The sequence below is a fragment of the Macaca thibetana genome, chromosome 4 (genome assembly GCF_024542745.1).
Source record: "Macaca thibetana thibetana isolate TM-01 chromosome 4, ASM2454274v1, whole genome shotgun sequence".
Lineage (NCBI taxonomy): Eukaryota > Metazoa > Chordata > Mammalia > Primates > Cercopithecidae > Macaca > Macaca thibetana.
The window spans coordinates 118,665,972-118,681,336 of NC_065581.1; the positions used below are offsets into that span (position 1 = coordinate 118,665,972).

At 34.9% G+C, this 15,365-nt stretch overlaps 2 protein-coding genes across 7 annotated transcripts in view; one reads left to right on the plus strand and one right to left on the minus strand.

Annotated features, from left to right (window-relative positions):
- SHPRH (SNF2 histone linker PHD RING helicase) overlaps positions 1 to 15,365 on the plus strand; it is a 97,488-nt gene that overhangs the window by 55,558 nt on the left and 26,565 nt on the right. For all 6 annotated transcript variants that reach the window (XM_050787324.1, XM_050787321.1, XM_050787322.1 and 3 more), the window contains 7 exons: positions 2,218 to 2,360; positions 3,144 to 3,317; positions 3,631 to 3,693; positions 5,273 to 5,498; positions 7,180 to 7,323; positions 8,427 to 8,528; positions 12,882 to 12,953. In XM_050787324.1, the coding sequence (XP_050643281.1) occupies positions 2,218 to 2,360; positions 3,144 to 3,317; positions 3,631 to 3,693; positions 5,273 to 5,498; positions 7,180 to 7,323; positions 8,427 to 8,528; positions 12,882 to 12,953 (924 nt within the window). The remainder of the gene's footprint in view (positions 1 to 2,217; positions 2,361 to 3,143; positions 3,318 to 3,630; positions 3,694 to 5,272; positions 5,499 to 7,179; positions 7,324 to 8,426; positions 8,529 to 12,881; positions 12,954 to 15,365) is intronic.
- Positions 135 to 1,484, minus strand: LOC126952594 (nuclear envelope integral membrane protein 2-like). Its single transcript, XM_050787402.1, is given in 1 exon segment — positions 135 to 1,484. A coding segment is annotated over 1 exon segment (1,191 nt). The 5' UTR covers positions 1,422 to 1,484; the 3' UTR covers positions 135 to 230.

Here is a 15,365-nt window from a genome sequence, read left to right on the forward strand (position 1 = left end):
GGCTGTCACAGAATCTTGGTATCCACCTACAGTACAGTAAATAGCAGAACTCACCAAGAATGTTAAGTTATCTTCAAAATGGGTTAGTTTTCCTTTCCAGAATGACTTGTTTTTCTCCACAGCAAATGTTTTTGCCACTGTTCACTAGAACAGTTCTGCCTAACTTTAATAGAATCCCTACCCTTTGCCCACTTCCTTGTCCAGAATGAAGTCAACTTGAAGGTCGCATGTCAGGCAGTACTTGGGTTAAAGAGCTGCTCTTCCAAGAAGGCACCCCCAAGGCCATACTGCTCTTCATGCAGACTGATTTCTTCAGGTGACAAGTGGCTTCCTCCAAGAACAAAGTCTGCAAATTTTCTAGGAGTGTGAAGTCTGGAGACCACCAGCCACGAGGGGAAGTCGGGTTTTCAGCAGGCCCAGCGCAGCTCCTCCAGAGCGCTGTTCGTTTCAGCATCAGCTTGCTCCCTATACTCGTCTTCTGTAAGATACTTCACCACCAGCTCTTTCGATGTAAACCACTGCTTTATTTTCCACCTCATATAACTGAATGCTCTCAGTGGGTAGTGCAGACTCCAGGAGGACATGAGGAGGATTATGGCTGCATAGGCAAACTGAGGCACGGCCACACCAGCATAGACCAGAACCAGGGAGAGGAGTCGTAGTGTCCACATCAGAAGACTTCTGCTCCTGTCATCTAATACATATATCCTGTTTTCATACCACAGCCACTTCAGATCTTCCATCAACTGGCACACAACATAAACTGAAGCAAACCAACAACCAACCATTAGAGCCCAAAAGGTGCTATACTTCGGAATGAATCGTTTCACCAACAGCAAGACAAAGACTGATGTCATTAGAACACCTAGCACAGTTCCCGAAGAGTAATAGAAAGTAGGGCTTTGACTCAGGGTCTCTGCATAAAAGGAAAGAAAAACTCCTGCCACAAACACAAGGAAGAGTTTGAAATCCATGATGTTTCGATTCACATGTATCATATAGTTAAATATCTTCCTGACAGGCTCCACAGAAAAGCACACAGTCTCTCCATATGGATTGATGATTATGGTTATTTCATTACATTCTTTTGGTATCCAAAAGTTATGAATCACACATTTGATAAAAGATAAAATGGTTTCTGGATATTGGCAATTATGTCTTTCTGTGATGTATACAATTCTGAACAGGCCTGAACTGGTAATTTCCACCTGCATAGTCGACCATATGTATTTCCACTCCACTTGGGAATTTTGATTGTAGCAGTAACAGTCTGACTCAGACGTTCTAATTAAATCTTTTTCCTTCAAAGCTTTACACCTACGAACTGACAACGCCGCCGCCGCCGCCTCCCCCCGCATGGGCAGTGTGGCCAGGGGCGGCAGCCAGAGCAGCAGCCACCACCGCCCCTGGCACGGCCCCATTTCGTTAGGGGTCAGCTCCGTGCGACCCCGAGCCCTAGGGGACCGGCTCCGCCGCGAGGAGCGGAAGTGGCGCCGAGTTCTCTTTCTTTTGAACTCATGGGTTTTCTCTGACCTTGAGTGTATAACAGTTGTCTTTTGAAGAAAGTAAAGACTTCTATACCCTCCTTTTTATCTTGTTTCTGAGATGTTTTAAAATGTTAAAACATTAGAACCACAGTTATTTTTCCTGCAGAATTTATACCATTTGTCATTTCTAAAATTTCACTTTTATGAAATCAGTAGCAAAATCTAAAGAGGTTACACAAATACACTTTTATTTTCAATGTTTAAATCAGGTGTTGCAAATTTTTGTCTTTCTAATTTATTAGTATTCTGGGATATAATTTTGTTATTGTGGATTATTCATTAAGTAGAATCTAGTTCAATTGGTTAAAGATTAGAATGAAGGCTTTCTTATGCTGATAAAGAGACCTGTGACTTTTCACATATATAGATTATTGAATTTTCATTTGGTGTTAATAATTTTTTTAGTTACAGCCTTGTTATATAAATGCATACAATAAATTCTCATTTATCCAGAGTAGCTAGGAAATAGGGGTTTCTCTTTAATTATATTTTCAAAAGAGGAAGCGAGCATTGTACATGGAATATGTATACTCATCTCCCCTCTGTGATAGTCCTTTTGAGAATAGCATTTATTACTTACTTTGAATTTTGACACCACCCTGCCCAGTGACGGAAGCTTTGTGAGTACTAAAAAAAAATAATAATTGATTAACTGCTACCTTTTTTACAGATTCATTCTAATTCTCCTTGGTGGCTAAATGTGATCCACAGAGCAATAGAATTTACTATTGATGAGGAGCTTGTTCAGCGAGTGCGAAATGAAATAACCAGCAACTACAAGCAACAAACTGGCAAGCTTTCTATGTCAGAGAAGTAAGAAAACAGGAAGAAAAAGTGTCTATCATAACTTTAAAAGCAAAGAAATCCTTGTATTTTTTAGTTTCTAATTTTTCATTATTACTGACTTTTTTTCTCCATTCATAAACTTATACACACACATTCATACTTCTTTTTTGCAGCCTTTTTTATGGGTACTATAATTGGGTTTAACTCAAAACTGCCACATACCTTTGTTACTTTAATTACTTTAATATTTTACACTTCATAATGTGAGCACATTAGTAACTATTGAAATTATACAGGAAAAGTGCTTGGCAAAGTGCCTCGTATATAGTGCATAATTACAGATTTAATTAAATGTATATACATATATATATATTCAACCAAGGAATATAACTCTTAGCCATTTTTCTTCTTTCTTCCCAATTTTCTGCTTTTATGTTTCATCCTGCAGGCACCTCATATAGAGCAAGGATGTCAGGAGGGCTATCTGTAGTCAGGCTTAAAACGGAAGAATGTGGCAGTCGTACACTTTCAAAGATATCTGAGACAGAGACATACATTTTTCCTACTCTTTTTCAGTTCCTGATCACAGGACTATCAAATTTTTTTGGTGTCTTTTACAGTAGACAGCCCAAAATTATACTTTGAATACACTGAAGGAAAACTCAGTCAAATGTTGCTGGTTAAAAAAAAAACCAAACAAACAGCAAACAGTTTCTTTAACACTTTGTTTGGCAACTGTTTTCTGAATTTGAGGAAATTGACCTATTATTCTTTTCTTTGTGTTCTGTGTGGTGCTGGTGTGGGAATCAGGTTCCGTGATTGCAGAGGTCTTCAGTTCTTACTTACAACACAAATGGAAGAGCTAAATAAATGCCAGAAGCTAGTAAGAGAGGCTGTAAAAAACCTGGAGGGACCTCCATCTCGTAATGTTATTGAGTCTGCAACAGTCTGCCACCTCCGACCAGCCAGACTTCCTCTCAACTGGTAGGTAATGGAAGAAATCATACAATGAAATGGTACTATTTCTTTAAGTTAGATTTCTTAGAGAAGAAACAATTGACTCATATAGTAAAGGTTTTTTCGTTTTAATTGAGACGGAAGTAGAAAGAGATGTATCAATCTAATTTAAAAAAAATTAAGTCTCAAGGACAAGGTATGAAAAACCATGTGATTTCTTTTTTCTAAAATGGCGTATCTAGTAGAAAGAGAAATGAAATTAAAATATTAAGCTTCTCCTTAAAATTATCAGATTGCTGGTTATTTTTGTGAATGTTTCTCTGTTAATCTTTTTTTTCAGCTGTGTCTTTTGTAAAGCTGATGAATTGTTCACAGAGTATGAATCAAAGCTGTTTTCCAACACGTAAGTTCTCTATTTGATTATTACCTGTCAAGAAAATGAAACATTTTTCAAGACTCAGTATTTGATATGACTATATTTTCCCCCACAGTAACCTTTATTATATTGTTTCTTTAATTAAATTGATGAGTACACCTTTGGCGTTTTGATTGTTTAATATGCCCAATTTTACCTATCCAGAAGTTACCCCCTAAATGTTCTTAGTGTAGTAATATATAATTAATTGAGGTGCAGTTTTGGGGAGTGGTAAAATCCCAGACTCTAGAGTCCGATGGATTTGAATTATACAGATTTTACTAGCATTTTACTGCTATTCGAGGTAGAACTTATAGTGTCTGGCATAACTTCTTCAAGAATAAAGAATGACACAATCAAATATGTTATTACTTTAATAAAACCATAAGTAAACATTGTCACAAACACCTGGATTCTCAGAGGGAAGCTTGTTAGAATAATAAATGTGTCCACTTTCATCCAGTTATGTTACTATTCTGTTTTAGGTCAAATCTGTTTCTGTTATTACTGAAGTAAATAATACATTTCTTCATGTTTCTATCCAAATTCTGTTCATTCATCTCCAACAGATATAACTTCTCTAGAATAGAAATTTTCCCCACATGTTTCCTTGCCAAGCGTTCACTTCTGCATGTGAAGGAAGAAAACAAGATTTTTGTGTTGTGTTATGGCAAATGAATCAGTAGTCTTTTTGTTTACTACAGTCTACATGATAGAATTAAAAAAAAAAAAACTGGCCAAATTTATGATGTTTTCAGCTTTTCCAGGGTTGCTTTGTTTTTTCAAAAGACTTCCAAACATGTTCTTTTAGAACTTACATTTTATGGAAAACAGTATGGCAATTCCTCAAGGATCTAGAACTAGATGTACCATATGACCCAGCCATCCCATTACTGGGTATATACCCAAAGGATTATAAATCATGCTGCTATAAAGACACATGCACACGTATGTTTATTGCGGCACTATTCACAATAGCAAAGACTTGGAATCAACCCAGATGTCCATCAGTGACAGACTGGATTAAGAAAGTGTGGCACATATACACCATGGAATACTATGCAGCCATCAAAAAGGATGAGTTTGTGTCCTTTGTAGGGACATGGATGCAGCTGGAAACCATCATTCTTAGCAAACTATCACAAGAACAGAAAACCAAACACCACATGTTCTCACTCATAGGTGGGAACTGAACAATGAGATCACTTGGACTCGGGAAGGGGAACATCACACACCGGGGCCTATCATGGGGAGGGGGGAGGGGGGAGGGATTGCATTAGGAGTTATACCTGATGTAAATGACGAGTTGATGGGTGCTGACAAGTTGATGGGTGCAGCACAGCAACATGGCACAGGTAGACATATGTAACAAACCTGCACGTTATGCACATGTACCCTAGAACTTAAAGTATAATAATAATAAAAATAAATAAAAAATAAAAAAAAAAGAAAGTTGTTGTTGAAGTTACTGACCCTGCTTCTGTATTTGCTTTGCAATATCACTCATTTACAGTGCTTTTCACTCACTGATAGCAGTTACCGTTGTTTTGTTCTGTTATGTTTTCAGAGTCAAAGGCCAGACTGCAATATTTGAGGAGATGATAGAAGATGAAGAAGGACTCGTGGATGATCGAGCACCTACCACCACCCGGGGTCTCTGGGCAATAAGTGAAACAGAGCGATCTATGAAAGCAATACTATCATTTGCAAAATCACATAGGTTTGATGTTGAATTCGTTGATGAAGGAAGCACTTCAATGGATCTCTTTGAAGCATGGAAGAAGGAATATAAGGTATAGTATTTTAAAACTTCCTTCCAAAATTAAAAATTCCTTCTTTTTTACATCAATTTTGACTGCTACTTTTTCTCTCTCTCTAGTTTTTTAAAATCTTCTTTTCGGATTGGGGTGGCATAATTTCTCTTTGCCTAAAATGTGATTGTTGTAATAAAGGATAGCAAATACCATAATACTCAAATAAAGACATTCTGTTTATTAAACTACTATAAGAAAATCATTATTAAACTGGAACTTATATGAAACTTTTTGTTTAGCCATGAAAGTGTTTTCATTCTATTATTAGCTTGATCTTCCACTGCTATTGTATGAAATTAGAGCTTTGTTTTCATTCTGTGAATAAGAAGCAAGTACCAACTACCTTAAAGACTGGGGAACATAGTAAATACTTCTCATCCTATAAGTCTGGAAACCATTCCAATGAATAAAGACCAATACGCCCTTTCATATTTGTACTTTAATGATTCCATCATATTAAAACTCTGTACTTGATATTTCATATTCATTAATTTTCAATTATTGTTTTATTTGGATTAGTTATCCATTGTACTGCTTTGCAGATGAGATAGGTAAAGGAAGGAAAGAAGTGTTTTATTTATAATGACATATTTTTATTCAATTTCTTTTTTTTTAAGTCTTGCTTTTTTAAAGTAGGATAAAAATTTTTATGCAGAAAGGTAGTTATTTGTACTATCAGTTCATATGTCATAAATTGGGGAATACTTTTATAGCATCGAAATCATTGGTTTATAATAATTTTTTTCTCACACATTACTCTTGTGAATACAAAGCAGATTAGCACAGTTAATTACAGTAAGCTTTGGAAGAAGTGTTATGTACGATGTGCAGTTTCCCTTGTATTCCTCCTTTCGACTCAGTTTGGCCACATGCCCTTTATCCAGAAGAGAGCTTATTGTGCGGTTCTCCCAGGTCTTGGTACATTTTTTTTGTACATAACTTTGCAGACCTTTTCACAGAAGAGCAACTTGAATGAGGTCCTGCTATGCATATCCACCAGATCTACCTGAAAATGTAAAGTCAGTGAAGAGAGCCTGTCAAAAAATGCATACTGATTGATACCATTTCTGTGAATTTCAGAAACATATATAACTGAATTATTAAGAATACGTTTCATATAGTGTAAGTGCAGTGAAAAGTATAGCAGAATAAGTACAATTCAGAATAGTGGTTGCTCCATCGTTAGGTATTGAAGGAGGGATATGTGAGGAAAGAGTGATACAGTTGAGAAAGAACACGCAGAGCCTTTCTAAGGAATTCATACTATTCTTTCTTAAATTAGATGGTGGGTACTTGATTGTATATTTTAGTATTCTTCATGCCATTTATACATAGTTGAATATGTGAAATATGTTATAAAAACATTTTAAAAAAATAAAACAGAGAAGAGATTCTGGCAGCCTATAATTGGACTTTATAAAGATTTTTGGTCCTACCAAGAAATCTTTGTATTCTGTTCCTGAGAATCTAAAGAGGCAGTGTCCTATAGAGATTTTTTCATTCACATTTCATTCTAAAAATGACCCCAGGAACTACTTGTTTTAGACACATAGCGAAAAAATGTGAGATCTCATTGAAGATGTTTGCTTAAGGCACATCTTGGTGATTTTAACCAGTTTTAATTACATGCTTTACCACTGTGTTTGTCTTTTCTGTTCAGTTGCTTCATGAATATTGGATGGCTCTGAGGAATCGTGTGTCTGCTGTTGATGAACTTGCAATGGCTACAGAACGACTAAGAGTGCGTGATCCTAGGGAGCCAAAGCCTAATCCGCCTGTTCTTCATATCATTGAACCACACGAGGTAATTGGCAAGTAAATCACAGAAAAGGGAACAGCAAGCAGATGTCACAGATATCAGAGACCCATAGAAGAGGCAGAATCAGGGCACTGAGCTCTACTATAAGTGTGTATTTAATCTCCATTTTTAATTTGACCCATAGAAAATTGTCTTTGTAGATCAAAAATGGTCGAAGATGAGCGATTTCGTATCTATTACATGCTTAGCATTTTGGTGCATCTTGTTTCTCTCCAGGTTGCACGTTCATCTGTTTTTGAATTTAAAACCTTATATGTGCTATTAAGACCAATGGATATTCTCAGTCACTTTTTAGACATTTTCTGTTACCTTAGTTTTATCAGAACTAGAAAAATCTTCCTTAAAAACAACTGAAACCTTTTCTTTTGCAGTGTTTCTTTTGCTAATGATGAACTAATATTAACAACTTTACCTTCTAATAAATTTGTCTTTGTAACTCAGGTTTAAAAACAGTACTCCACCAATCTTTTTTATTCTCCATTAAAAGATATTATTTCCTTTATAATTCATTATTCCTTATTTGTTTAGTGCTTTAAGTCTTTCTGTACAGCTTGGAGACTGTAATTTGGAAAAATTTAGATATATTCATTATATACTATCTCACTTAAATGTGAATTCTGAATAAGTTTTTCTGAGAAAATACATTCTTGTTTGAGTGTTCCTTCTCTGTCTGCTGTATTCTACCAGGGGGACAGAGGAAAGAAGGGCAGAGAAATTCTTTCCTGGATTTCATGAAATCACTGAGGCCAGAGCAACAAATCATGTAACTTTTCTTTATTCCATGGATGTATTACTGAAAAAAATGGTACATAATAGAATTTGAGTTTATTTTTTATCTAACTTCAGGTACACAGGGACATTTCCTATTTGAAAGAACTCTGCACTGAATTGTGCCTTTCATGAAGCAAAAAAAAAGAAGTCATTTGAAGTATATTATCTAGTATCCATTTTGAAAACTTGTGGTTTAGAATGTAAATGGGTTTTTTTTAAAAACAGAACATTTGTGTTACTGGAGAATTGTTCATATTTAATATAATTTAACTGTCTTTCTGAAAGAATAAAGAAGTTTTTATTTTTATTTTGTTTAGGTAGAACAAAACCGAATAAAACTACTAAATGATAAAGCTGTTGCTACATCACAGCTTCAGAAAAAACTTGGGCAGCTTCTTTACCTAACTAATTTGGAGAAGGTATTTTTTTTAAGACATGCTACTTTTTCCTATGCTGTATTATCATAAACGATTTTAGTGACTCCTTTCATAATGGTGCAAATTTTTTAAATTAATATTTTGTGTTATATGAGTCCAAACACTAACTATGTCTCTACAATAGCTACAGAGATCACAGAAGAATATTGTATCTATAGAAATTATATTATGCAGATGATATAGAAGGCATGCACTGTATAGTAGAGAACAATGTAAATGGACTGTAGTTCAAAGCCTTGAATAGTAAAAGTATTACAACATATCTCTTGGTGAAAATGGCATAATACAATTTATACACATGCATTCATTTGTAAATACAAAAATATTTTGTAATTTGTTATTTGAAACTGTGAAGTATGTTTGGAAAGCTACTAAATCAGAGTACATGGTAATAAAGGTAGACTTAAAATATTAAGTGTAATTCAAAACACATGTTCTGAGTTGTGATCTAAGTATTATATTGGACACTGATGAATTGGTGGGTCATTGATTAAATATAATTTCATTTTATTGCAGGCATTCATATTTTGCTAGTTGACAGAGAACCTTCTAGGGGCAAGATATAGTAGTAAATATTTGGATAGGGCAAGTGAGGACAAGCCACAGATTTGAATTCTTCTGGAAACTGGCATAACATATATTTAAGTGAATCAGTAAATCTCAGACAAAATTAAAAGTTAGACATTCATTATAGATTTAGCATGGCGACTAAGAAGATAGACTTTGGATCTGGACAGCCCAATTTTGAATCATGACTCCACTATTTTCTAGATATGTGACTTTATTTAAGTTATTCACTTTTCCTCGCATCATCAGTAAAATGAGAATGATATCAACACTACTTCATAGTATAGGGCTGTCTTGAGGATTATGTGAATTAATGTATGTAAAATGCCAGAGTAGTCTCTGCTCTGTTAAGCACTTTCTAGGTTTTTGCTGCTATTAATATTATTAAGATCATTATTACTGTTATGATTACCAACACTTGTTCTGAAAGGTAAAAAGAAGAAAAACATTTAAAAGTTTCATGCAAATTGCTAACATTAAGAAGATAACACTTAGGCTGGGCGTGGTGGCTCAGCACTTTGGGAGGCCAAGGAGTTTGAGACCATGCTGACCAACATGGTGAAACCCCATCTCTACTAAAGATACAAAAAATTAGCCGGCATGGTAGCACACGCCTGTAATCCCAGCTACTCGGGAGGCTGAGGCAGGAGAATCACTTGAACCTGGGAAGCAGAGGTTGCAGTGAGTTGAGATCGCGCCATTGCACTCCAGCCTAGGGGACAGAGCGAGACTCCATCTCAAAAAAAAAAAAAAAAAAAGATAACACTTAGGAAAGTGTCTCAACATTCCTGGGCATAAGTTTTTTAAATGTAAGATTTCTATACTTTAAATATGATAGTCAAAATAAAAAGACAGTTATCTTGTACGTCATTGTTTATATGTTAAAATATTTTTAAAATTTTAAGGATATAAATAATCTACCTAAGAAAATCCATTTGGCTATTAATAAAAGAAAAAGCATTTAATCTATGATGATGGAAAAATCAAATTACACGGGTGCTATTTTCTGCCAACAAGTAGGCACAGATATTTTAAATGATTACACACCCCAGTGGTGAAAAAGGGCAGGGAATGGATGCATTTTATGCATTACCAATGGAAATATAAATTTATATAAGCTTTTCCTAAAAGCACTTTAACAATATCTATCAACAATTTTATGTAGGTTGAACATCTCAAATCCAAAACTTGAAATGCTCCAGTGAGCATTTCCTTTGAGTATTGCATCAGCACTCAAAAAGTTTATGATTTTAGAGTGTTCTAGATTACAGATTTTTGGATTTGAATGCTCAACCTGTATGTGAAAGAAAGGAAAAGGAAAACTGGACAACATAGATAAAACGAACTGGAATCTACACGGTAGGATTAAATGGACATTATAGAACTGCAAAAATACAGTATCTGAAATCAAAAACTCATTGAATGGAAACCAGATACAGAAAAAAACAGGATTCATGAATTCAGGTATAGTACAATAGAAAATACCCAATTTGAAGTGGCATAGATAGAAAAAGAGCAAAATAGGGCAAAAGATTTGAGACACAGTTGTTTGATCTAGCATACTTGTAATTTCATAGATCTAGCATACTTATAATTGAAGTTCAAGAGGAAGAGAATAGGACAGGAGCTTGAAGAGATAATGGCTGAGAATTTTCTAAAACTGATAAAAGTATGACAAATGACTTAAAGATTCAAGAAGTTAAGAAACACTAAGCAGAATAAGTAAAGAAAAAAACAAAATACTGCCTAGGTGTACATCATAGTCAAACTGCTGGAAACCAAAAATAATGAAAAATAGAAATAAAAAAAGTTGAGGGATAAAACACTTAATACTTACAAAGGAGCACTAATAAAACTGGTAACTACGTAGAGATGTTTTTCTTTTCACCTTTAGAGATGTTTCAGTGTTTCCATAGTTTAACCAGTTGACATTGGAACATCTTCAAACTGCTAAAAGAAAAAAAATAGCCAAGCTAAAGTTCTATACTTAATGAAAATTTCCTTTTTTAAAAAAAGTAAAATGAAGATATTTTCAGACAAACATAAACTGGAAGAAGTCATCTCCAATAAACCCACATCACAATAAGTATTAAAGGAGCTTCTTTGAATTGAAGGAAAATTGTTTCAGATTGAAGGATGCAATTACAGTAAGGAATGAAGAGGAAGAGCTTAAATACGTGAATAAATATGCAAGGATATTGACTATTTAAAAGCAACAGTGCTGTCTTATGGGTTATGCAACATATATAGAACTAAAATATATGTCAGTAGCACAAAGGAAGGAGGTAAGCAGAGGTAAACTATTATAAGATTCCTCCAGAGGAATGGACAAAAAAGTCCGTAAGGCTATTGATCATTTGAACACTAATGAACAAATATGACCCAATTGACACAGACCACTACACCCAACAACTTCAGAATGCATATTTTTTAGGTGTATATGGAACATTTATCAAAATAGACCTTATGCTAATTCAAAAAGCAGCTCTTAAAAGTATGTGAGAGCATGTTTTCTGACTGAAGAGGAATTTAAACCAGAAATCAGTAATGGAAAGGCAACTAGATAAATCCCTAAAAGTTTAGAAATTGAGAGGATACTTTCGAATAACCCATGGGTCAAAGAAGAAGTCGAAATGGAGGTTAGAGAATGCTCTGAACTGAGTGAAAGTAAAAATATGTGACAGTGCTTAGAGGAAAATTTATAACTTGTTTAACTTAAGGATCTGCAAATTATCATGCATGGGAAAAATTCATCCCACTACCTTTTTTCGTAAGTAAAGTTTTATTGGAATATAGCCACACTCATTCATTTATCTATTGTCTGTGGCTGTATTCATGCCACAGTAGCAGAATTGAGTAGTTACAACACAGATCATATGGCCCACAAGGCCTAAAATATTTATAATCTCACCGTTTATATACATGTCAACTCTTTATTGACATATTGGAAAAGAAGAGCTATTGTGAATTATGGTAGATTATTTACGAAGTGCTACAGCAATGACCCTCCCATTCTTGTTGCCCTTTGGAACTCTGTGAGACTATCTGAAAAAGCCTAGTTTACCTTCTTGAGCAGCAGAACCCTCAGCTCAGCCCTCCCTGCAGAACAGATAGCTTACCAACTGCCAAACATGAGCATGAGGCCTTCATAGACCATCCAACCCCAGCCAACTCAGCCCATCCCCAAATCACCTGTAGTATCATGGGAAACATGTTTGTTTTAAGTCACTAAATTTGTAGGTGATTTATTATATGTAAAAAGGAAAACTGGACAACATAGTAAAACGAATCGGAATCTATATGGTAAGAACAAATGGACATTATAGAACTGTAAAATATATACATACATTATTGATTTACTTATAAAAATCAATAATTAACAGGAAAAGAATAATTCATTGATTCAATTTGTTTAGATGCCTTATCTGAAAATCTGTTACCTGAAATGCTCCGATGAGCGTTTACCTTGATTGTCATGTCAGCACTCAAATAGTTTGGATTTTGGAGCATCAGATTTCGGATTTTGGATTAGGAATATTCAATCTTTATGATTAAAATTGTTTTTTTTTCCACTCCTTGAATAAATGATATTTATAAGTAAGTCTCAGGAATAATAATGTTAGGTAATATATTGATGGGTCATCTACATTGTTAGATTATGTAAATTATAATTGCCAGTATTCATTTCCATAAATGAGTTACAAAACATGGATCAGGTTTTATATGTAAAAATGTAACTAATATATTTTTTAATTCTTTTTTGGATAGTCTCAAGACAAAACATCGGGAGGTATTAACCCAGAACCTTGTCCAATCTGTGCTCGACAGCTGGGAAAACAGGTAAAATTATAATAAACATCAGATGCATTTATAAAATACCTTATGGTTTTCAAAGGTTTCTACATAAAATTTTTCTTTTGCTCTCTCTCGTTTTTCCCACCACTAGTTTCTATGAAAGGCAAGTATTACCATTATCTTAAAGATAGCACTAGAGGTTAGGTGACATGCTTAGGGTAAGATATTTGAGCAATGCTTTTCTGAAATGGGAAGTGAAAAAATATTTCTAGAATGACCCCATCTTTTTCATTAAAGATGCATAGTTTTGAACATTGTTTCCAGTCACAAGGTTGTGTCCAGTAATTTGACTTTGTCGGGTTAATATAGTTATTCAGTAATTATACAGAAATGTAATATAACACACATAGACTTACTTAAGGAATTACATTAGTATAGAATCACAGTTCTTACTTGCCAGTATTAATATCTCATAATACTTGTACTTTAGAGTACAAATTAATCTCTCCTACGGAAATTTAGATGTGATTTTGGTAGACCACTTAAATATATTTCTTTGTGAATATTAATATACATAATGTTCATAAACATTAGGAGAACTGCAATTTATGAAAATACAAGTTTCTGCTTTCTATGATAAATCTATATATATATGTATCAGAATATTCATTGCCCTTGAAAATTTGAAAGATAAGCCTATTATTGTTGAAGAAGTAGAGATATTCTTGGCTGTTTTTTTCTATGGAACCGAGAGATGAAAGGTAAATATATGCATTCCATATTCTGACCAGTAATAATCAAGAAGAAAGTACCTTTTGGTTTCCAAGATTGGTGGAGAAGGTGAGATCACAAGAATATGTGGTAATACATCTTAAAGGGAAAGATGCTACATTGGAAACTGAGCAAATAGTAGTGTACAAATGCTGGTGACTTCTGACAAAAGTCAGTGATGAAACTGTGATAAAAGTTGTGATAAAAATGGAAGGGCCGGGCGCGGTGGCTCAAGCCTGTAATCCCAGCACTTTGGGAGGCCGAGACGGGCGGATCACGAGGTCAGGAGATCGAGACCATCCTGGCTAACACGGTGAAACCCCCTCTCTACTAAGAAATACAAAAAAAAAAAAAACTAGCTGGGCGAGGTGGCGGGCGCCTGTAGTCCCAGCTACTCGGGAGGCTGAGGCCGGAGAATGGCGTGAACCCGGGAGGCGGAGCTTGCAGTGAGCTGAGATCCGGCCACTGCACTCCAGCCTGGGCGACAGAGCGAGACTCCATCTCAAAAAAAAAAAAAAAAAAAAAAAAAAAAAAAAAAAAAAAAAAAGGAAGAAATCATGACATAAAGTAGTCTTTTTTGCTTTTAGTTTTGATAAGATTTATGCAACTAGAATGTCTCAGACATTTTATTTCATTTTGTCTTAAACATTTTCAGTTTTTAAAGTTCTTTCATATACATTAGTTCATTTAATTGTAGCATAACCTAGAAGACCATATTGGATTTCAATAATAGTAACAAAACTACTTTTCAAGCCCTGTTCATATTCACAATGTATAGTAGCTATATATTTTTTTCCTTTTTGGCTCCCCAGTTCTCCCCTTCTTCTAATTTAGAGTTATTAAATTAGAATCTATCAGAGATGACTCATATATACCAGCTGATGCCCCTAGAGGCATTGTCATTTGTCTCTTCTGTTTGGGTCAGTCAGCGTCCTGTCACTCCTAATGCTCAGGTGCCAGGTATCTCATTGCTTCTTCTCCATTGCACATGTAGGTGGACCTGTCTTGACATTTAGTTGGTCCATTTTGAGCTCCATTGAGTCAGAAAACTCCTTTCTAATAGAGTACCCCAGTGGCACTAGAGGTACATAAAGTACAATATAGTGCTGCTCTGTGTCATACAAAAATACTAGTAAAACAGCTCTTCAGTTTCATTAATCTTAACTCCTGTGGACTCTGGCAGAGGTACAGCTAGAGAACAGTAGGAATAGTATTAGCTGATAATAGGCAAAATAGTTGTTTTAAAACCAAGCTTATATACCTCAATTTTCTCTTCTTTCAATGTGAATTCTTTTCCTAAGAGCATCTTAGTTGATCCAGCAAAGAACCTCAAGTGGGCCAGCCTCATACTTTCTTTCCATACATGTGCATATCCTTAAAAAAAAAAAAAAAAAAAAAAAAAACATAGCTTAAGGATTTAGAAGTTTTGTCACTCAAAAGACAGTTTTTCTTATTGTTTTTACCAGATGAAAAAAGTTAAATCTACATTTCTAAGATGCCATAGCTTTTAGAACTTACACCTAGACTAAATCTGTTGCTCTTTTACATCTCTCATTGCCAAAGTCTCCATGGTATGTTGCAGAGATTCACAGAGGATTATTTTATTTTTTCCAGATAGGACAAGGGGTTTCTTAAAAATTTCTTTTTGGCCAAGTGCGGTGGCTCACGCCTATAATCCCATGCCAA